Source organism: Phyllostomus hastatus, unplaced genomic scaffold, assembly GCF_019186645.2.
Source record: "Phyllostomus hastatus isolate PE091 unplaced genomic scaffold, TTU_PhHast_1.1 phas_scaffold_11, whole genome shotgun sequence".
In the NCBI taxonomy this organism is placed as follows: Eukaryota; Metazoa; Chordata; class Mammalia; order Chiroptera; family Phyllostomidae; genus Phyllostomus; species Phyllostomus hastatus.
Genome location: NW_025334005.1, coordinates 992,951 through 1,014,320, shown reverse-complemented (window position 1 = coordinate 1,014,320; position 21,370 = coordinate 992,951). Strand labels below are relative to the sequence as shown.

Genomic DNA, 21,370 nt, shown 5'->3' with positions numbered 1-21,370 from the left:
CCGCCCACGCCCGGGCGAGCCACGGCTTTTCCGTTTCCGCTCCACGCTGTAGAAACGTTCCACGGACAGCACTTTCGGGCCGGTAGTTCGAGGGAGGGTCTCTTGTTCACGTCGTGTGTGGAGGGGGGGGCAGTTTCTTCACGGGATGGTTCGGGGGGCGCATGCGCAGGAAGGCGGGCGGGCGGGAGCGCGCGCAGGGGGCGCGCGGAAGGCGAGGGTCCCGTCCGGGAGGAAGTGTGCGTTCCCATGTTGCCAGGGTGACGGCGGTCTGTTTCTCGGTCGAGAAGTTGAAGGTTTAGGAATCCTTTGGTGCCAACCGGTGTTTGAAAGTTAGGGGCCTTAAAGGTTCACCTAGAGAACGCGTAGCTTAAGGAAGGGTTAGGGACGTTGTTAAACACTAAAATAGATAATTTATAGTGAAGGCTAAAAAGACTATTTATTGCAGAGGATGTTCGTAAGGCCAGTATGATGTCTAAGGTAATGCAATCTCCCCTTGATTTAAACTCACGCCGGCTGCCTTTCCCGGGGCGGGGTTAATAGTGCTTAGAACAGGTAGGTCCTTCCGTGGGAGGGGGTGCGCCCCAGGGGGGGAAAAAACACACACACACAAACGCGGTGATTCGGCCTGTTTGGTGTTGCCCAAAGTGCTCCAAATCTGAGGCGTCGAGAGTTCCCGGAAACTCGGGGCGCTCGAACCAACCTCTGTTCCGGTGCATTCTTTCCCCTGCTCCCTCCTTTTAAAAAAAAACACATTAGCGACCAGTAGGCAGTTGGCACATCTTGGCTGTGTCCCTTGGACCATCACTGAGTAGGGCGTGTTGGCGGGAGGAGGCGCGGAGGCGGGCGCTGGGAGAGGTTGTGAGGGAGGGGGAGGGGAGGGGAGGGAGGCGGGCGGGGGGGCCCCATTTCCCATTTTTCTCGTGCATTCGCTGCTACCGATGACTTCCCCGCGCGGATCGGGAACAGACTCACCAGGCTTCTCTGTCTCGCACGTTGTTTTGCTGCTATTGGAGGATCAGTTTTTTTGGTTTTTTCTTCTTTCTTGTTTTACAATGTCATGTACGGCCATGTAGTTCTAATTTTCTCATAGAAAAAAAACTGTATTACGGATGCCTGTTTTTTTTTTTGTTAGATTTTTTTTTTTATGTGATCAATTTTGACTTAATGTGATTACTGCTCTATTCCAAAAAGGTTGCCATCCAGGATACCTCATGCTTCTTCACGCAGCCGTGGCTGGGCCGGTGGCCAGGTTTGGTCCGGCCCACGGCCGCCTGCTTCGGCAAACAGACACGCGGACGACCCCCCCCCCCCCCGTGGTCCTGGTGGGGGCGGGCGTGGCCGTGGGGGGGCGTCTCCGAGGGCCAGCCCGTGTCCGCGCCCTCTCCCTGCGCCTGTTAGGCTGGACTCTCCCTCCGACCTGGCATTGACCATCCCGGTAGTTTTTACAGCCGTATTGTTCTTTGCGTATAGCTATGAAAGTTGCATTATTATTATTATTATTGTTGTTGTTATTATTATTATTGTAACAAGTATGTCTTAACGTGCCGCTGTGGTGCTGTGCCCTAGGACTTGGTCACCAGCTTCCAGAGTTGTGGGGTTTCAGGGGTGTGGGGTGGGGTGTGCTGTGTACCCCTGTCCTGTCTGTCCTGCCCACGGTGCTGTGTGCCCCATCACCTGGCACGCTGCCAAACCCAAAGGATGTGCACCCGCGGTGGCCCTGCCCGGCGGGGCGTCGGCGTGCTCGGGGCCCGCCCCGCCCGCGGGGTCCCCGCTTCCGCTTTACCTCAACCAGTCTGGCTGCAGCCTCTGGCTCCAAACCGAACCGGGTCCTGCAGGGCCGGTCTGTCCCGGCACAGGGCGAACACCCCGTGCTCAGAGGCCAGCGCGTCTGGGAGGGGCTCTGGTGGGCGGGCACTCGGGCCTGTGTGTGTTCTGGGTCGCACGCCACGGCGTTTCCCAGCACGGACATGTAACCAGCACGTTTCCAGCGGAAAACAAGACAAACGTGAAAAGTCTAGAAATAAAATTGGTAAAACCCCGGTGTGGTCGCTGCCTGTCTCCGGGGGTGGGCAGGGCGCCAGGGGCACGGGGCCTGGGCTGGGGGTGTGGCAGGCGGGCAGGCAGGGTGTCCGGGTCCTCTGTCGTCGGGGTGGTGCTGTCCTTTGCACTGTGGGGTGTCCAGCTGCATCCTTCGCCTCTACCCACCAGAGGACGGGGTGTCCCCGGTGGTCCAGCAGCAGCATATTCCCAGTACAGGGCAGGTGCACTCAGGCCCCCAGAAGAGTCCGGGGGAACGAATGTGGCTGTAGCCGCCCAAGAGCAGCTCCTGGCCCTGCCACTGGTGGTCAGAACCATCTTCCAGCCCATGTCTCACCAGTTCGCCCTCCCAGCCTGTTTGCAGAGGAATGTCAGCCCCCAGTAGCCACCTACTGGTAGCTCTCGGTGAACCAGTCCCTGGCCCCCGAGCACACAGGGAACACAGTGCCTGTCCAGGCTGCACTCAGGTGGGCCTTCACTCATGACCCAGGAGGCCTGGTGGACACCTGTGAACCCACCTGTGGGTTCCAACCAGGTGGGGAGTGCACCGGGCAGGTGCCACCAGGCCTGGGCCCAGCATCCCAGGGCCGGGCAGGCCCTTCGTCCCTGCTCCCGGGGCTGTCAGAGTCTAGCGAGTGCTCAGGAGCCGCTCCAGCCCAGGTTCCCTGCCATGTCACGGATATAACTAACTACTCGACTCCCTGCAACCCCTGTGAAGCACCGACTGTGAGCTCACCTGCCCCCGGGGGGCACTCCTCCCCTGGGGGCTTCCGTGGGGACCCCACGAGGCTGCCACGGGCACCAGAGCTTCGGGGGAAGGTGCGGTGTGGAGGGGCTGGAGCTGCCGCCCAGTTCATGCTGGGGGGGCGGGGGGGCGCTGCCTGGGAGCCTGCACGCGCTCCCAGAGGGTCCCCTGTGGCAGGAGGCCGAGCCCAGGCCCCCGCCATCGCGGTGGCTCGGCCCCGGGAAGAGGGAGGCGTGCTGGCGTGGAGGACCCAGGAACGTCTGTGGTCTCTGCACACCACTCCGAGACCACCGGGAGCCGTCCTGAGGGGGGGGGGGGGCGGGCAGCGAGCTGTGCTCCGGGCACAGGGCGGCCTCGCGGCGGTCCAGGTTGCCAGCGCTTGGTGGCGCTTAATGCTTTCCAGATGCGAGCTGTGCGCAGGCTGCCGGCGTCGGTGGAGGGGAGAGGCCAGCGCAGGGCACGCCCTTGTGCCGGGAGGGAGCGAGGCCGGGCTGGGGCTGGGGCAGGGGCCAGACCCAAGGAGCCACAGGCCCCATCACACACACACACACAGGTCTGGGCCCAGTGAGGAGGGTCCCGAGTCCCCCAGCGCCCATCTCCTGGGCTGCCCCCCAGCAGCAGCGGGGCGGGGAGAGGCAGCTGGAAGGCCCTTCTCCGTGACGCCTCTGGCCCTGGGCCCTCAAGCCTCCCCCAGCCCCTCTGGCCCCAGCACCGAGGACCCACACACAGGGGGTGCAGGCCTCACGCCCACGGCAGGGGCAGAAACTGGCCTGCTGGGGCGTCCGAGGCAAAGCCGAATCGCCCTCACCTGCGCCCTTGGGCCCCCCAGCCCGGCTCCCGGCCTCAGCGGCCCCGCTACCCTCTGCTGAACCCCCCCTGGGGCTTCAGGCTCCATCCAAGGTCCTGGGACCTGGCCCGTGTTACCCCCTCACCCTCCACCTCCGCCCCCCTCTCTCCCACCCCCCACCTCCCCATGGCCCCTAAGCCGGAAGTGCCCGTCCCCAGGACCGCGGGACACAGGAGATAGCCTCATGCCCCTGCTGCTCCCCCTCCGGGCCCCTGCAGGCCTCCCCCACCCCCAGTGCCCAGGCCCGTCACCCCGGCTGTGCACCCTTGGCACGGGCATCTCGCTGGTGCTCGCCGCCCCACCTCCAGCCGGCAAAGGCGTGGGCCCTGGGGAGTGGGAGCTGCTTTGTGCGTTACCGAGATAGGGGCGGCCCTGCCTGACCCAGCGGGTGGGGGGCAGACTCGGTCTGGCGAGGGGGGTGGGGGCAGAAGACTCCTCAGGGGCCCAGGCAGACCCAGAGAGGCCCCAGGACCCAGCTGAGGCGCGATAAGAACAGACAGTTCCATGCCTGGGCCTCGGAGGGGAGAGGCGGGGGCCCCAGGCCTCTGAGGGCCCCGGCTGCAGTGTCAGCCCCCCCCCCACAACCCCAGACCCCTCGGAGCCGGCCCCCCACCACCACCAGAGCCTGCTGGAAGCCTGGGAGCCTGTTGCCGGGCTCTGCATTCGGCGGGGGCAGCGGTCACAGCACGAGGCCAGGCCGACCCCAGCAGCACCCCGCGCGCTGGGCGGCCCCCGGCGCTCAGGGCTCTGTCATCCCAGGAATGCCTTTGATCAGGGTTTATGGAGGGAAGGCGAGCGGGGCCTCTAATCCGTTCCCACAGCCCCAGCGCGGCGGCGCCCCCCGCCTGGAGCCGCACCGGGGCCCTGCAGACAATAGCCGGCCACATCCGGGGGCGCAGCCCCCCGCCCTCCCAAGGAGGAAGGGGAAGAGAACCCCTCGCCCTCCGCCGGCCGGCGGCCTCGGCGGGCCTCGAGCCCCTCATGGACGGCAGGGGCCGCGCGCCCCGACCCTGGGCTCGGGCAGCCGGGACGGGCCTCCCCACTGCAGGCTCCGAGAGCAGAGTGGTCTCGGCCCCACGTGCCCCCTACCCTGGACCCCAGGCCAGCCCTCCACATCCGGGCCATGCCCCTGCCCCTGCCCCTGCCCCTGGCCCCATTGCCGGAGGGAGGAGAACTGCTGAGGTTCCCCCGAGCACCGACTGGGTGTACCCGCGTCCGAGGCTCCGAGTCAGCGGCCTCGGTGCAGAGCCAGCAGAGACCCCAGAAGGCAGGCCCCCCTGCCCCCGGGGCTGCTGGGCCTGGAGGTGACGGCATCTTCCTGGGGCCTGCCCACCGCCCAGAGGGGCCGGGGCGGGCACGGAGGCAGACCCCCGGAGGAAGCCCCAGCCTCACGGGTGCACGTGGCCGTCTGTCTCTCCCGTGCGTCTGTCCTCACCGGGCACTCTCTCTCTCCATGCACCTCCCTCTCTCGGGCAGCCTCCCCGGGTGCAGCGCCCGCCTCGCCCCCGCACGGCCCGTCTGCCGCCCGGACTCCTCCAGCCAAGGCCCCGTCTCCAAATCAGGGCCCTGTGGGCGGGTCCCCCGTGGGGCCAGGGCTTCAGCATTTTCAGCCCACAGCGGGCGGGTCTGGGTGCCCGCCCCAGGGGGCAGGTTTAAGGGGGCACCTGCTGTTTCCAGGGGTGCCCACCCCCTGGAAACAGCAGGTGTTTCAAACCCCGTGATGAAAGGGTGCCTGCCATTCGCACGGGGTCTGCAGCCCAGTGAATGCGGACGGGGGGCTCAGGATCCCCAGAAAGTGCGTCGCGCCCCCGAGTGGACTTCTCGCGTGGATGGAAGGAGGACCCCCTTCAGAAGGCCCCTCCCCAGAGGGAGCCGCAGCCCTGGCGCCCAGGGCCCGGCCGGCCTTGTACGGGCCCCAGGGAGACGTGGGCACCTCGCAGGGGCCTCCCTGTCTGCAGAGGAGCTTAATCCGCTGCAAAGGAAGAGCTGCACAAACAAGGGGCCGCTCCCCTCCTCCAGGAAATCGGCTGCAAAGCCCCAGCTGAGTGAGTCCCCTGGGCCCGGACACGCCCCAGTGTCTCTAGGGCCTGGACCCTCGGCTGTAGGACTCTTGTGCCCGGTGGCCGCTGAACAGGGTCCCCCCACCCTTTCCTCTGGCCCATCACTCCGGCAGAGCTGCACGCCCCCACACTGGCTCTGGACTCCCCGGGGGCCCCGTGCACCCCTCGGTGAGCGGTTCACGGTTGTGTCGCGGCCTCTCCTGCACGGACGGCCAGCCCTGTCCTCTTCCGTAAGCCCACTCACTGTCTTGGCCTCAGGCCACCTGGACGGGACCCTGGTCACAGGGCCGGCCACACACGACCGGAGGAGAAGCAGGGCTCCCTTCCAGCAGCAGTGGTTTCGGGAGACTGCGAGCGCCTCGTGGCACTCAGGCAGGCCCGAGGGCAGTCACTCGCTGCCACCACCGTGTGTCCCTCAACTGGGCGCCGTGCCACCATCTGGGAAACCGGGGCACAGCCGCCTCCCAGGGGTGCTGGACAACTCAGGGGCCGGGGACGATCAGGTGGCCACCTGGGGAGACTCTGACCCCTTCCTCAAACCTCTTCGTTCTTTCTCAGCACCGGGTGGAGGGACACGGAGGGAGGGAGGGGCAGGGGTCGAGGAGCGGGGGTCAGGGACAGGGAAACACGAAGGAAGGACCTGGAGCTGCTCCCTGGGGGCAGGCGCTTCCCTCCACCGCCAGGGCGCCCCAGCGAGCAGCTCCACCGGCCACTGGCTCGCCCCCCCCGCCCCCCCCGCATGCCCGCCGCCGCTGCGGAAGAACAACATGGAGTGGCTTCAGCTTCCGAGGGAAACAGCCTTCTCCTCGCCCCGTCCCAAGTGCAGGCGGCAAGAGGGGCGGGGGGTGGGGGCCTGCGCCAGGAGGGACCGTCCCCGGGCTGCCTGGCCCCCAGCCCGCCTGACCCCCAGCCCTTCGGAACGTGGCTGCATGGGGAGACGGGGTCTTTAGAGAGTCGAGGCAAAGGCAGGCCCACCTGTGGGAGTGGGCTCTGACCCCACAGGGCTGGTCCTTAAGAAGCGATCAGACCCCGCGCACGCCCACGGGCGACCATGTAGGAACAGGGACGGGACAGCCGTCCACATACCCACGGGAGAGGCCTTGGGGGGGAACTGGCCCTGCGGACCCCTGGGCCTCGCCCCCCCCCCGACGGGGCTGGTGTGGTGTTTGTGACGGCTGCCCGCCCCAGCGGACTAATAAAACAGCAGGAAGGATGCTGGGAGCTCACAGCAGGAAGGAACAGGCATGCCAGAGCCCGGGACAGCTCCGGCCCCCCCTCCCCTGGGAAGGGACGACACCCACCCCAGGGGGCTCCTGAACTCTGGCCACTCTGGACAGCGTGCGAGCAAGCGGGGGGCGGGGGGAGCAGGATGGGACCGGGCGGGGTGGGGGGGGCACGCAGGACGCCACGCCTGCCGACGACAGAAGCCCGCCTGGGCGGCCTCGGAGCCCTAGCCCGCCATCGCCCGCCAGGCCCGGCCTGCACACCGGGGATCCTGGCTCTGGGGCACCCTGGGGTGGCTACATCTGGAGCCGGGTTGCAAGTTGCCTCAGTCACTCCAGGTGTCACATCCCCAAGGGACGACTTCCCCAAGAGACACCATCTCTCAGAAGCCCCCGGAAGACTTCCTTGTCACCTCACTGGCCAGAGGGGCGGGCGGGCAGGCGTACCCCTGGCCTGGGCTGGAGTGCACAGGGCAGGAAGATGGCTCTGCCCGTGCGGAAATCAGGGTGCATCTGGGGCGGCCAAGGGCTCCTGGAAACTGGGTCCAGCCCCCCAAGAGGGAGCTGGGCAGGCAGAGGTCAAGTCCAGTGTCCGGAGACCCTGAAGAACAACGGGGCAGCCCAGCGCCCAGCAGCGGGGAACGGGAGAGGGCGTGGCTGCCCACACCCCCCCCAACTCCTGCTCCGGGAAAGGCCGAGGTTGGGGGTGGGCCGCAGGGAGCGGCGGGTGGGCGGGAGGGGTCAGCAGCCACCGCAGACAGCGGCTGCACCGGGCCAGGCCGGGCCGGGTCGGCGGGAACCGGCCCCTGCCTGGACGCAGCGGGCCATCCTCCCCCAGCAGTGGCTCCTGCGTGTGCCGGCGACTCTCGTGGACAGGAAGCCGCCTGCCGTCCCGTCCTCAGACCCCGCGGCCAGGGAAGAAGGCGGTGGCTGGGCGTCACGTTATGAACGGCCCCAGGCTGAGTTTTGCTTTAAAATAGGCTCTTTATAGCCCTGGCTGGCGTAGCTCAGTGGATTGAGCGCGGGCTGGGAACCAAAGTGTCGCAGGTTCGATTCCCAGCCAGGGTACATTCCTGGGTTGCAGGCCAGAACCCCCAGCAACCACACATTGATGTCTCTCTCTCTCTCTCTTTCTCTATTCCTCTCTTTCCCCCCTCCCTTCCCTCTCTAAAAATAAATAAATAAAATCTTTTAAAAAAAAATTATAAAAAAAAATAAAAAATAAAAAAAAATAAAATAGGCTCTTTATTGTTCCTCCGGTTACAAAACGCATTACAAAACCAGGTAACAGGAGACACACGTCCACACACGTCCACCGGGGAAAGCGCAGACCCCCACCTCCCGCCCCCGGGCAGCCCTGGGGTCTGCGTCCCAGGACCAGCGGGGCGGGCGGTGCCCGGCCAGGCGTCCGGGCCTGCGGGCTGCGGGTGAGGACGCACCCCGAACCCCGAGTGCCGCGGGACAGGGACCGGGCCTTGTCCGCTGTCTCGGCACCCGGCAGGGACGACGATGCCCTGCAGCCCCGCAGGGACTCCCCGCCGGGGTCTCCGTGACCGCGGAGCCGTGGCCTGCGTCCCGGAGCCCGGCTCACCGAGACGGTCCACCGGGGGTGACAGTGGACAGGAGCCAACTCACAGTCCCCCCCCATTCCCCTCACTCCCTGCCACGGGCACTGGCGCCCCCTCACCATGGGACAAGAGGCTGGGGCGTGGGGGGGGGCCCCGGGAAGGGCGGGGCCGTGGGCGTGTGTGGAGCCCAGAGAAACTCCTCGGGCCACTCCGCTCAGGGAGGACAGGAGGCCTGGCAACCAGCTGCGCATGCCCGGGGCCTCGCCCTGCACGCGGACACCTGCCAGTGTCCAGACGACACGGGGACCCACGGGGGAGAGGGTGGCAGCCACATGCCCGGTCTTCAGCTGTGCACCCCTTGGCCACCATCAATGTGGCACAGCCGCACCCCCCGCACGGGGGCCAAGACCACAGCTGGGCTCTCGGGGCTGCCGGCCGCTCCTCCCGGCCAGTGCCCACAGGCCTCAGCCCCCTCGCCAGAGAAATGGGGGCACCCCACCTCGGGGGCCATGGGGGCAGTGTATAGAGCAGGGGAGACGCGGCCGGCAGCACCACCGCCCTCTCCACTCACGACTCCCCGTCCCCTCACCTTGCAGCCCCCGGCTCCAGTTTTCACATAGCGTCCGTCCCTCTGAGCGTGGGGTCCGGCTCCGGGGGTCCAACCCAGGCCGGCCCCAGGCCAGAGGCAGCTGGGTCTGCCCGGCTGGACAGGCCCAGCGAGGCCAGCGGACTCCGGGCCAGATGCGTGTGCTGGCCGGCGCCCTGCCAGGGCCGCATCCAGACCCCGGAGCCGAGGGTGCCACAGAGCCCAGGCCCCTCGTGCGGCACGCAGGTGAGGCCGCCAGCGTGGGAGGGAGCCCCGGCCCTGGCAGGCCGCCGGGACCCTCCCCCAGAACAAGGGACACCCCGTCACGGTTTTCCTTTAATCGCGGTTTTAGACGCCCCCCACACGGACATCCGCTCCTGCGCGTTTCCTCTCTGTCCACTGGTCACCCTCAGAAGGAAAGGCCGGAGCGCTCTGCACTGACCCTGAAGTCTGGCTGGACATTCAGCAGCGAGCACAGCTGGGAACACGAAAGACAAAAGACGGTCTTTGTAGAACCCTGTGGGTTTGGGCCGACACACGAGCGCGCTAGCATCTCCGGCCGCAGGTTCCTCTGCGCCGCCGCCCCTCGCGGCAGCCCCGGCCCCCCCTCTGCAGCAGCCCGCACAGGTGCCACAGGAGCCGCGGGACCCGCGCCGCCCCCGCTGCCCCCACCAAAGGCAACACGCAGCGGACAAACCTGCTTAAACTTCCCTCTGATCCTGTCCAAGTCTTCGTGAAGTCTGGCGTAAGTGGGGTCATCATAAGGGAACTTCTCGATCATCCCTATCAGTGACTCCAAGACCTTCATCTTCCTGCTGCGAGGCGCAGAGACACTCGGCGTCACTCCTTGGTACTCCGCAGCGACCACGGCGCTCACTCACTTGCTCGCTCACTCGCTCACTCACTCGCAGGCAAGGGGCGCGCTCCGGGCGGAGCTCAGCAGCCGAGGGATTCGTTTTCTCAGTGTGCCACATGTCTATCTCCCCAGCGACACTCTCACCCACAGCCGCGCCTCGGGTGTGAGCCCAGAGCACAGGCGTGCCCCCGCCCTGGCCAGGAGCCAGGAGACAGGCCCCCCACCAAGCGCACTGGCCGCTGCCCTCCGGGTCACTGACTCGGGCACGGACAGAACAGGACGGGACAGTGTGCGGGGCACGGTCCAGCCTGCTCCAGGCCCGGGGGCTTCCCAGGCCCTGGACCACATCTCCCAGAGCTCAGCGGCAGGAGAGCGGGCAGGCGCCTCCCTGCGCCGCAGGGCGGCACTGGCGTCTGCAGCGGCCCGGCCCACCTCCCCAGGAAGACGGGGTTCTGCTGGGCGGCTCTGCAGGAGCAGCGGCCCTGGGGGTGACCGCCACCCGGCGCCCTCAGGGGAAGAGTGGGGCCGACAGGGACCTCCGCAGGTGTCGAGACCACAGGAGACCCACGGCAAGCGCAGAGCCCGGACCGAGTGGGCGCAGGGGCAGTGCAGGCCCCCGCTCCCACTGCGCCCCGCAGGCCAAGCGTCTGGGTGGCGGGGGCGGGGGGGGGGATGCAAAAACAGCCATGTGTGTGCACATCTGGGTGATGTGCCACCAGGGGTCCTCACGGGCCCCGCCGGGTCACCTGAGCGCAGGGCTGCGCTAGCATCTGGTGGACGGGAATTTCAAAGAACGCGTCCCTGACACGAGTCTACCGCCACGCGGAGCGGCCAGGACTCCCCGCGCACCAGCTCCGTCTGCGGGCGTGAGATACGCGAGTCGGGGGGTCTGCGGGGCGAACCGCTCGGGTGGACAGCACGGCCACCCCTCTGAGCAAGTGCAGGATGCTGACAGGTCAGAGCAAGCTGAACCGAGGCAACCAGGCCCTCGGTTCCCGGGGAGGCGGCAGGCAGGGGCCAACCCGTGGGCAATGGCCGTGTTCTGACTCGACACGCAGACCACCACCCACTTCCCACTGTGCACATGGCAGTGTCTCTCCCCCCCCGCCCCCCCACCCCGGTCAGCGCAGCTCCCCAAACACACCCAGCAGGTGCAGCGCACGCGGGCAGGGCGTGAACCGCTCTCGGCTGGAGGGACAAAACTGGGGCTGCCCCAGCCCCAGCGCTCCTCCTGGGCCGCTCACAGGCTGAGAGGCGTCCCCAAGTCCACCTCGAGGCCACGGCCGCAGGTGCGGGGCGCCAGCCTTCGGTCTGAGATGCCGCTGCCCGTGAGTGGCGCCGCTGGTGTGCCAGCCCGGTTTTCCCGAGTGACGGCATGACGGCAGGAGGTTCTCGGTGCCCAACTCGGGCGCAGAGCAGCGGCAGGCCCTCCGCCTCCCGCCCCTTTTCCAACGCCGCACTGGCCCACCACTGCCACCGCCGCCACCGCCAGCTCTCACTCCAAGACAAGGCCCCCGGGGGCACTGCCGGTGGGCGGGGGCAGCGCCTACCCACACTCCGACACACGGGCCAGGCGCGGGAGCCCTGCTCCGGGCTGGGGTTGGAGCCGCTGGGTGTGGGGCCCAGGGCTGCACACCTCCGCGGACAGCAGGCCTGGCGCCGGGGAGACACGCAGAGGACTCGTCCCCGCACGGAGCGGAGTGGGGGGCCACGCTCAGCTCGGACTGCCACGCAGTGGCACCACAGGCTGCCAGTCATGGGTCCAACCGGACCACCAGCCATCCTGCACACCCGCGGAGTCCACAGACGGAAACGCCCCCAAGGACACAGGAGCCAGGTCAGTTTCCAGCTACTCAGGCGGACGGAGGGCCAGTGACCCGGACAGGCCTGAGGGCGAAACTCAGGCCACCTCAAACAAGACGACGAGTCACACGGACGGGACTGCCACCCTTCTGCCCTCCACCTGGAACCCACGGTCCTCGCACCCTTCCCAGGCCAGGCAAGGCCGCCACGCAGCAGGAGGACGCAGAGCGTCCTGGGCCTCAGTTCCCCGGGCGGCCGGGCAGGACGGCCAGAGCCCGGGCCTTTTACTGCCGGGCTCCCTTCCCGCCTCGGAACGCAGACAGACACGCAGGGTCACGGGGCCTCCGTGGGCACGCCCAGCTGGGAGCAGCCTAAGACAGCCCACGGGCACTCGGAGCTCCCGCGCACCAGGCACGTGTTAACTCTGTGGATCTCACGATCAGACCGAGGCGGCCGTGTCCAAGGGCTGGTGAGGCGAGGTCCGCGCCCCCCAGCCCCCGTCATGCCGAGGCCCCGCCCTGCTTCTCCGACACTGCAGGCGCAGACGCCGCCCACCTCGACATTCCCGTGTTGAAAGGGGCCCCAAAGGCCGCCCCCCGCTCTGGCGCCGCGGGAGAGGCTGGGCACGCGGGATCCCCGAGGAAACACCAGCGCTCGCCAGCCACCACGCCAGCAGCCCAGTTTACAGTGGTCCCCCTTCCGCCACGGGGGTGCGTTCAGAGACCCCCAGCGGGTGCCCGAAACCACGGCTGGTACTGAACCCCTCACGCGCTGTTTTCTGCTGTCGACACGCACACGCCTTCCCACTCAGAGGGGGCGCTTTGCGGCTTCTCTTCGGCGGGTCCAAACTGCCAGCATGGCTGGTCTCCCGCCGGGAGGCCGTGACTAAGCAGAAGGTGGTGAGCGAACACAGGCCCTGGGCCGGACGCCAGGGCGGTCGCTCAGTGGTGAGGGGCAGGGAGCGTCCACAGCGTGCATCCGCTGGACACGGGCACGGCCCACGGCCCAGGCAGGACGGTGCAGGATGGCGTGAGATTCCATCACGTTGCACCGCCCCCGGCATGCACAACTTAAAACGCGCGAACTGTTCATTTCTGGAATTCTACCATTTAACACTCTCAGACTACAACTGCCTGACACTGCAGCTAAGGGGGAACTACCTTGCTCTTTCCTGTTGATCTCACAAACCGTGCAAGCGCGGCCCGCGAGTGTTCCCCAGGTCACACACACGAGGGGACCGGGATGGTGACTGCTCGAGGCCACGCATGGAGGAAGGAGGAAGGCTCCAGTGTTACCTGTCTTTCTCCGCCGCCGCACAGCTGTGCAGGAGGCATCTCCAGGCGAGAGCGAAGCCCTGGTAGCACCCGACCTGCGAAGCCACAAGACATGCGAGAGCGAAATTAGGAAGCAACCGCCTGCACTTGACGGCTCACCACGTTCTCCACATGGTGGGGGGGGGGCGGGGGGGTGGGGGCGGGTGGTGCAGGGCAGCGGGGCTTCCCGCGCTGCTGCTCCACGAGCTCATGCTGAGCGTTGGGTGGTGGGACAGGAGGCCCGGGCACCAGCGGGCAGCCAGCCTCCTGGCCGGTCTGCCCACAGCCCTGAGGCGACCGGCGTGCCCGGGGACGGGGCACGGAGGGAGGGGCAGTCCACTGCGTCTGCGGCTAGATGTGACAGTCAGCGTCACCTCTGCCTTGTGGTCTCGGACCACTCCCTCCCTCCAGGGTCATGGGGACACTGCAGCAGCCCCACGGGTGGCTCCGCCAGCGAGAACGCCGGCTGGGTGGTTCGCCTCACAAGCGGCTCCTCTTGCCCCAGTGGGGCCCGGCTGACCCGACGCCGTCCGAGCCATGACCACCCAGCTCAGCGGCTGTGGACCCTGCTCCCTGGCCCTCAGAACCGGGTGAGAGCCCGCGTCTGCTGACTCCAGCCCACACGTGGTGCGGTGGGGACTCGCTCTGCAGCGACAGACACCGGACAGTCGCGGCTGCCTGGTCGGTGCACGTGGGGCCAGCTGTCCGGGAGTGGCGGCCAGTGCGGGACGAAGGGCGGGAGAGAGGGGAAGTCACAGACCTTCGCCCTCCGTGAGAACGGAGTGTCTTCACGTGACACGGAGCACCGTCCTCTGGGTGAGGACCCACCTGGCCAGAGACAGAGGCAGCACCACGGCGCGCGGATGGACGGCAGTGCCTGAGGACTGACCGCTCTTCTCGGCCCCCAGCCGCACGCCCAGCGCACGACCTCTGCCAGCAACACGCGCCGGCAGCCCTGCGCTGAGACTCCTCCTCCATCAGGGCCCCGCCTGGCCTGCCGCCGCCGCCACACGGGGCTGGAGGGCTGGCTCAACCCCAGTCTTCCTCCAACCGTCGGAGGGAGTTACACTCTGCGCCTGGAGAGGACTCCCTGCGGAACGGGGCTCCCACTCACCTCAGACCCGACTTTCGCTCCATACAGCGTGCCGTGCCGCCTTCCTTCGATGATGCCCAAACTGCTGCCCTCTTCGTAGCCTTCCTGGTACCCTTCCCCGCGAAACCTGCGCCGGAGGAGAAGCGAGCTTGATCAAGAAGCAGGACAAAGAGTATTCTCCCTGGAAAAACTTTCCTCTCCCCTGTCCCCCAGACCCAGCAAAACAAGGCCCAGAATAGTAGAAAAATTACAGAATTTAAAAATTTTTTTTGTTTTATGTTATTGTTATCGGTTGATTTTAGAAAGAGAGAAAGATGGGGGAGGGAGGGACATTGACTTGTTCCACTCATCCATGCATTCAGTGGTCGCCTCCTATACTTACCCTGACCAGGGATCGAACCCACAACCACAGAGTAGTAGGACAACGCTCTAACCCATGGAGCTCCCCAGCCAGGGCAAAAAGGACAGAATTTAAGTCAGAAAATGTAGCTCCCGACCCCTGCTGCAGCCCCAAGTCTGCCCTCGGGCCAGTCTCTCTGCCTCTGGACGCCCAACACGCCTCTGGCGCAGAGGAGCATGGGCTCACTGGCAAGTCCCCAACCTCGTGGGACACCGGAAACGTGCAGGGAAGTGTCAAAGATACACATCCAAGAGCCTCACCCTGGCACTCGGTAGGTCTGGAGTACCACCCAGGGATCTACTTTCTGAAACCTCCCAGGTGACTGCACCCTGCAGCCCAGGCCCTGTGAGTCCGTAAGAGACGCTACTCAGCCCATTGCTCCGGAGAACTCTGCCACAGACACACAGAGCTTTCCGTCACGTCCAAATAGACTGGCAGAGAAAAATGCCATCGGATCACCGCGAAGGGTACAGTGACTGTGGTGCGTACAGCGCAGTAAAGGCTCTGACTTGGAGGGCTCCAGAGTAGAAACGGCACCATCTTAACGTGCAGTCAACAAAGGGGAAAGGAGTTGGCTGGAGTCCCTAGCACGGCAGGTTCCGCAGGTCCTGCCTGTGGGTTGTGTGACCCTGGACAGGGGCCCTGCCTCATCTGCAAGGTGGGGTGAATAATAGGAGCTACTAGAATAGATAAAGGGGACGCAACCCTCCAGCCCGTGTCGCATTCACAATAAGCTCTAAATAAATGTCAGCCACTGGCTGACATCTCTTGCTGTCTTACAGAGGCACAAAGCAATTCACCACCACCCCTGGGGGCTCAGGAGGCTCAGGAGGGAAAGGGGTGACGTCTGACACATTTATCAGCACGCCCATGAATGCTGCCGTATGTCCCACCACGGAGAAACAAGGAAAAGGGGCAGTGCCCAGATGGCAAAGGTCTGTCCCGGCCAGCGTCCCTAGAGGAAGGCAGTCATCAGCCGGAGCAGATGCCGGGGACAGCCGAGGACGGGGGAGGCGGGTCTGCAGGAGCAGGTGGGCACGTGGCGCCCCCCCAGCGGCCGAGGGGTGAAAAAGAATCAATAACGTCTCGGCCCCACCCGTGTCCGCCGCCCTCAGAGCCACAGAGCGCTCCTCCAAGGCCCACGCCCACGAGACGCCTGGCCCCAGCGGCCACCGCAGCCCCAACAGCTAAGAGCGGACCTGACAGGGGGAGGACCCACCTGTCATCCGCCATCACGATGGCATCAAACGGGTCCTCACTCCCGGCCATGGCGGCAGCCCGGCCCGACTCTGCTCGCGAGCTGTGCCAGCGGGCGCTGCGGCCACCACCGCGCGAGACCCAGGCACAGATTCACCACTTCCGAGGAAGTGAAGCCCGCTTCCGGGGACGGCTGCGCGGAGCAGGCTGGGTAAGGACGGCACGCGGCAGGGTCCATTAAACACCGGCGCGGAGCCAGACCCTGTGCGCTGGGACGGCGCTGGGCGGGGTTGGGAAGGCACGAAGCCCCGCCCACGGGCCCTGTAGCCCCTCCCTTCGCCCCCGCAGCCTTCCCGCTTCGCCCCTGCAGTAGGCCTGCGGGTCCCAGCTGAGAGCATCCACGTGGCCTCAAAAGTGGGCGCGTGGCCCGTGTTTTCGGGTTACAAAGCCCAGCGGGTGGAACTCAAGTGCCTTAAGTGGCTCGGGAAGAAAGTGGGATAGCAAGGGTCGGGACCAGCAGGCTCGGCCCCGGGGATTTTGAGATGAAAACTTCCAGCAAGGGCAATTCCCAGGCGGCGACAGGACCCTGTCCCACGTGCTCTCAGTCCCCGACCCACAGCCGGGGGACGCTTTCCAGCGCGACATTGGACTTCAAACCCCAGACTAAAATGCCACCAAGTCCACGTTGCCAGTAACCCAGGGTCCGCGGGCCCTGGTTCAGGAGGCGCAAGGCCGCCGAGGTGTCAGGGTAGCAGCCCAGCCGTCCGTCCTAACACTGGCTGGGAGCGGCTCTAACAAATGTTGCGATTGCCCTTGAAACGTTAAGTTATTTGAAAACTGGAAATAGAAGTTGTTGTGTTCTTTTTCGGCCCCTGGCTGTTGTTTTTTGTGTTTTTTTTTTCTCAAACAAAAGCAGAGTAATTCATAATTCATGCAGAGTCCAGAATCCAACCGCCCTGGGGGGTTTGGGAGGAAGAGCAGCCTGCGCCCCCACTCCCGCTGGAGGTATCTCCCGTCCCCACTTTCTAAAACATCATTTACGAGTTTCACTTCAACCAATCGTCCTTTTCCGTGAGAAACACTTTCCAGACACGATTTTTGAAACGGCGCTTCCAACTGTCAGCGGCCGTGGAACGCGGGCCTGAGTACTGGAGTCGTTCTCTTTCTCCACAAAGTAAGACAGACAGACACTGGTATTGCTTCACCACGCGCCCACGGAACATTCCCTACACAGCCTGGCGCGTGCAATAAAACGGGAACAGGAGCGGGAAGTCCGAGAGTCAGAAAGAAGACACCAAATCCCAAATCCCATCCAGAAATCCCAAAGTAAGCCTTTAAGACATTCTCAGAATTGGTTGTGGAGTTCAGAAAAAAGCACTGGCCTTCTGTTGTTGTTCCAACACTAATTCGTGGCGGCCGGGCGGGAAGGGCGGGGAATCCGCTTTACGAGGGTCACAATCAATTGCTCAGAAATAAGATGTGAGCCGGATCCGCGTGAAGAAAACTACCGACGTTCCCTGACCCCTGGGTAGGAGCGAATGCAACCGGAATTCCACATGCTCTGGGGGCAGTGTGTCATAATTTTAAATTTCGTCTGGGTGAATAAACTGATCAGAGTAACTCAGGTGTTTCTGAAAAAGCATGACGCGGAAAACTTGTCACACCGGGTACGAACGTGTCAAGTTTCGATTGGGATATTGTAGCGTGTTCACTCCAGGAGAGGCAGATCAGTGAGACGGAGTCGGGGGGCCCCAAAGGAGATGCTGGAAGGCGTAACACCTGGTCGCGTGATGGAACGAAGTAGCACGCGTGATAGGGCACGGAACACACATCGGCGTCCAGAATGAGGAGGTTCGCCGGGAAACGTCAAGTTCGCTTCTATCTCACGGCATTCGTTCAAGTAGTTCCAGGCAATTCAAGACAGCTTTTTAGCGGGCGTTGAATGATCTAGGTGGGACACCCAGGTGAGGACGGAGATGCACGTTTCGTACCGGAAAAGCCGGGGAGAAAACCACGAAGGGGAAACCGTTACTTTCTTGCATGAAGATGCAAACCTCCGCGCTCCAAACGTGCCGATAAAATTAGAAACCAAAGAACAATCTGGAGACGTGGTTTTCGTGACGACTGTAACTGAAGAAATCATATATTTTTATAAAGAACTTGCTCAAATGGATATGAAACAAATGCTCCCCGACAGGAAGGCGAATGAGAAAGACCAGCAAGGCAAGCCCGCAACGAGGCAAGCCCGCCTTCCGGAGAATCTAAAGGAACATACGACGTGGGGTTTACCTCTGAATACAGTTGAAAAGAAATTCTTTTTTGGTTAGAATGGAAAGATACCACTATCATTGCTTGCAGATGCATAAGTTAAAGCCATCTTCCCATTGGGCAGCATGGAAATACAGGAAGGACGTTTTAAATGTTTGGGTTTTTTTCTTACGTTTGACCTAGCGATTTCCCTTCTAGGATCTCATCTCTAGGATATAATCAGGAAAAAAAAGTGACGATTTTTTTTTTGCAGAGGGATGTTCCGTGCAGCGTAATCCGTAACAGCCAGGGGAAGAAAGCTACAGTAAAATGACAGATCCTCCGAGGTCGGAGGACAGACACACGGAAGATTCGTAGGCAGCAGCCAGAAAGCAATGTTTGAAACAAAAGTAACGTCATGGAAAATGAAAACGCTCCCGACGTTTAAGGGGAAACAAACGAACTACACCTGCTCTGGTTCTCATGTCAGACAATTACGTGGCTAAAAATAATGAAAGTACACCAACTTGTTAACATGGACAATTCTAGATTTTAGAATTGCAGTACTAAGCTTTCATCTTCCTTTAAAAATATTTTATTTATTTATTTATTTTATTTTTAGAAAGGGGAGGGAGGGAGAAAAAGAGAGAGAAAGAGAGAGAGAGAGAAACATCAGTGTGCGGTTGCTGGGGGCCATGGCCTGCAACCCAGGCATGTGCCCTGACTGGGAATCGAACCCGCGACACTTTGGTTCGCAGCCCGCGCTCAATCCACTGAGCTACGCCAGCCAGGGCCAGCTTTCATCTTTTATATTTCCTCTGTGTTTATACAGTGAACATGAGTTTCTCTTTTCAGCATAAAGAAGCTCAGTAAAATATATTTTGGGGGAGATAAAATTGAACAGGCTGCATTAGTTTGTTCTTACGGTGTCTTTTCATTTGTAGTAGATTTTTTTCATAATTGAACAAAATCACAAAACATTTGGAGTGCTGAAAAAAGGACAAAACGAGCAAGCAAATAAATCTGCTCTCCCCAAACCGTAGCTGCCAATACATTTTTACTGTTTTTTTTAATGCTCACTGCAGGATATGTTTTTACTGGGTTTAGAGAGAGAGGAAGGGGGGGAGAGAGAGAGAGAAACATTGATGTGAGAGAGAAACATGGATCGGTTGCCTCCCGTACCAGCCCCTACCGGGGTACACTCCTGGACGGGGGTACCTGTCCACGCTGGGGTATAATCCCAGACTGGGGGTACACACCTGACCCGGGATAAGCTCCTGGACCGGGGTACACGCCCTAACTCCGGTACGCACCCAATCTGAGTACAATCCTGGACCGGGTATGCACCCACCTGGGGTACAATCCCCGACCGGGGCACCCAGCTGAGCCGGGGTACGCCCCAACCAGATACACGCCTGGACCGGGTTATGCCTCAGTTCGGGATACACTCCCGAGTCAGGATACTGCGCTCCCAGACCAGGGTACGTGCCGCAAACAGGGTACGCTCCCGGACCAGGGTACTCACGACACGCTCCCGAGACGGGGTACGCTCCCGAGTCGGGATACGGCACTCCCAGACCAGGGTATGCACCCCAAACAGGGTATGCCCCGGAGTTGGGAGACAGGGCTCCCGAGTCAGGATACCATGCTCCCAGACAAGGATATGCTCTGGAGTCGGGAGATGGCGCTCCCGGACCAGGACACACTCCCGAGATGGGATACCCTCCCGAGACAGGATACGCTCCTGAGTTGGGATACGGCGCTCCCGGACCAGGACATGGTCCTGGACCAGGACACGCTCCCGAGTCAAGATACGGCACTCCCGAGTCAGGATACCGCGCTTTCGGACCAGGACACGCTCCCGAGACGGGCTACGGCACTCCGAGACCAGGGTACACACCCCAAACAGGGTACGCTCCCGAGATGGGATACCGCACTCCCGGACAGGGATATGCTCCCGAGTCGGGAGATGGCGCTCCTGGACCAGGACACACTCCCGAGACGGGATACACTCCCGAGTCCGGATGCGGCACTCCCGGATTAGGACACACTCCCGAGACGGGATAAGCTCCCAAAACGGGATACCGCGCTCCTGGACAAGGATACGCTCCCGAGACGGGATACACTCCCGAGTCGGGATACCGCGCTCCCGAACCAGGACCTGCTTCCGAGACGGGATACGCCCCCGAGACGGGATACGCTCCCGAGACGGGACACGGGGCTCCCAAGTCAGGGTACGCCGCTCCCGAGTCAGGATACAGGGCTCCCAGATAAGGATACGCTCCCGAGTCGGGATACACTCCCGAGACGGGATACGCCCCCGAGTCGGGAAATACTCCCGAGTCGGAATACCGCGCTCCCGAACCAGGACACACTCCTGGGTCGGGATACGCCCGGTCTACCTACGATCCCGAACCGGGTGCGCACTGAGCCAGGGTGCAATTCCGGACTGGTGCACACGCCCAAGCCGGGGTACGCCCTGACCGGATGCGCACCCTGACCAGGTTATGCACCCAGTTTAGGATACGCTCCCAGGCCCGGATACAGCGCTCCCGGACCAGGGCGCGCTCCAGGAAGGGATACATCCCGGGTCGGGAGATGGCGCTCCTGGACCAGGACACACTCCCAAGTCGGGAGACGGGGCTCCCGAGTCGGGATACCGCACTCCCGGACAGGGTTATGCTCCCAAGTCGGGAGATGGCGCTCCCGGACCAGGACATGCTCCCAGGACGGGATACACTCCCGAGTCCGATGCGGCACTCCCGGATTAGGACACACTCCCGAGACGGGATACGCTCCCAAGTCAGGAGACGGCGCTCGCGGACCACACACTCCCGAGTCGGGATACCGCGCTCCTGGACAAGGACACACTCCCGAGTCGGGATACCGCGCTTTCGGACCAGGACACGCTCCAGAGATGAGGATACGCTCCCGAGTTCGGAGACGGCGCTCGCGGACCAGGGTACGCACCCCAAACAGGGTACGCTCCCGAGTCAGGATATGGCGCTCCCGAGTCGGGATACCACACTCCAGGACAAGGATACATACACTCCTGAGTCGGGAGACGGCACTCCCGGACAGGGATACACTCCGGAGACGGGATACAGCGCTCCTGGACCAGGACACGTTCCCGAGACGGGATACGGCACTCCCGGACCAGGGTACACGCCCCAAACAGGGTACGCTCCCAAGTCGGGATACACTCCCGAGTCCGGATGCAGCACTCCCGGATTAGGTCGCGCTCCCAAGACGGGATACGCTCCTGAGCTGGGATACCGCGCTCGAGGACCAGGACGCGCTCCCGAGACGGGATACCACGCTCCCGGACAAGGATACGCTCCCGAGTTGGGATATGGCGCTCCCGAGTCCGGATACCGTGCTTTCGGACCAGGACA

General features: G+C 63.6%; 1 protein-coding gene across 1 annotated transcript; it reads right to left on the bottom strand.

Annotated features, from left to right (window-relative positions):
* Positions 1 to 9,389: 9,389 nt before the first annotated feature.
* Positions 9,390 to 15,899, bottom strand: LTO1 (LTO1 maturation factor of ABCE1). Its single transcript, XM_045855134.1, has 5 exons — positions 15,751 to 15,899; positions 14,153 to 14,258; positions 13,021 to 13,094; positions 9,764 to 9,881; positions 9,390 to 9,544 (listed from the first exon to the last, which is right to left on the bottom strand). The coding sequence occupies exons 1-5, from the start codon at positions 15,798 to 15,800 to the stop codon at positions 9,476 to 9,478; spliced, it is 417 nt and encodes a 138-aa protein (XP_045711090.1). The 5' UTR covers positions 15,801 to 15,899; the 3' UTR covers positions 9,390 to 9,475.
* Positions 15,900 to 21,370: the final 5,471 nt, after the last annotated feature.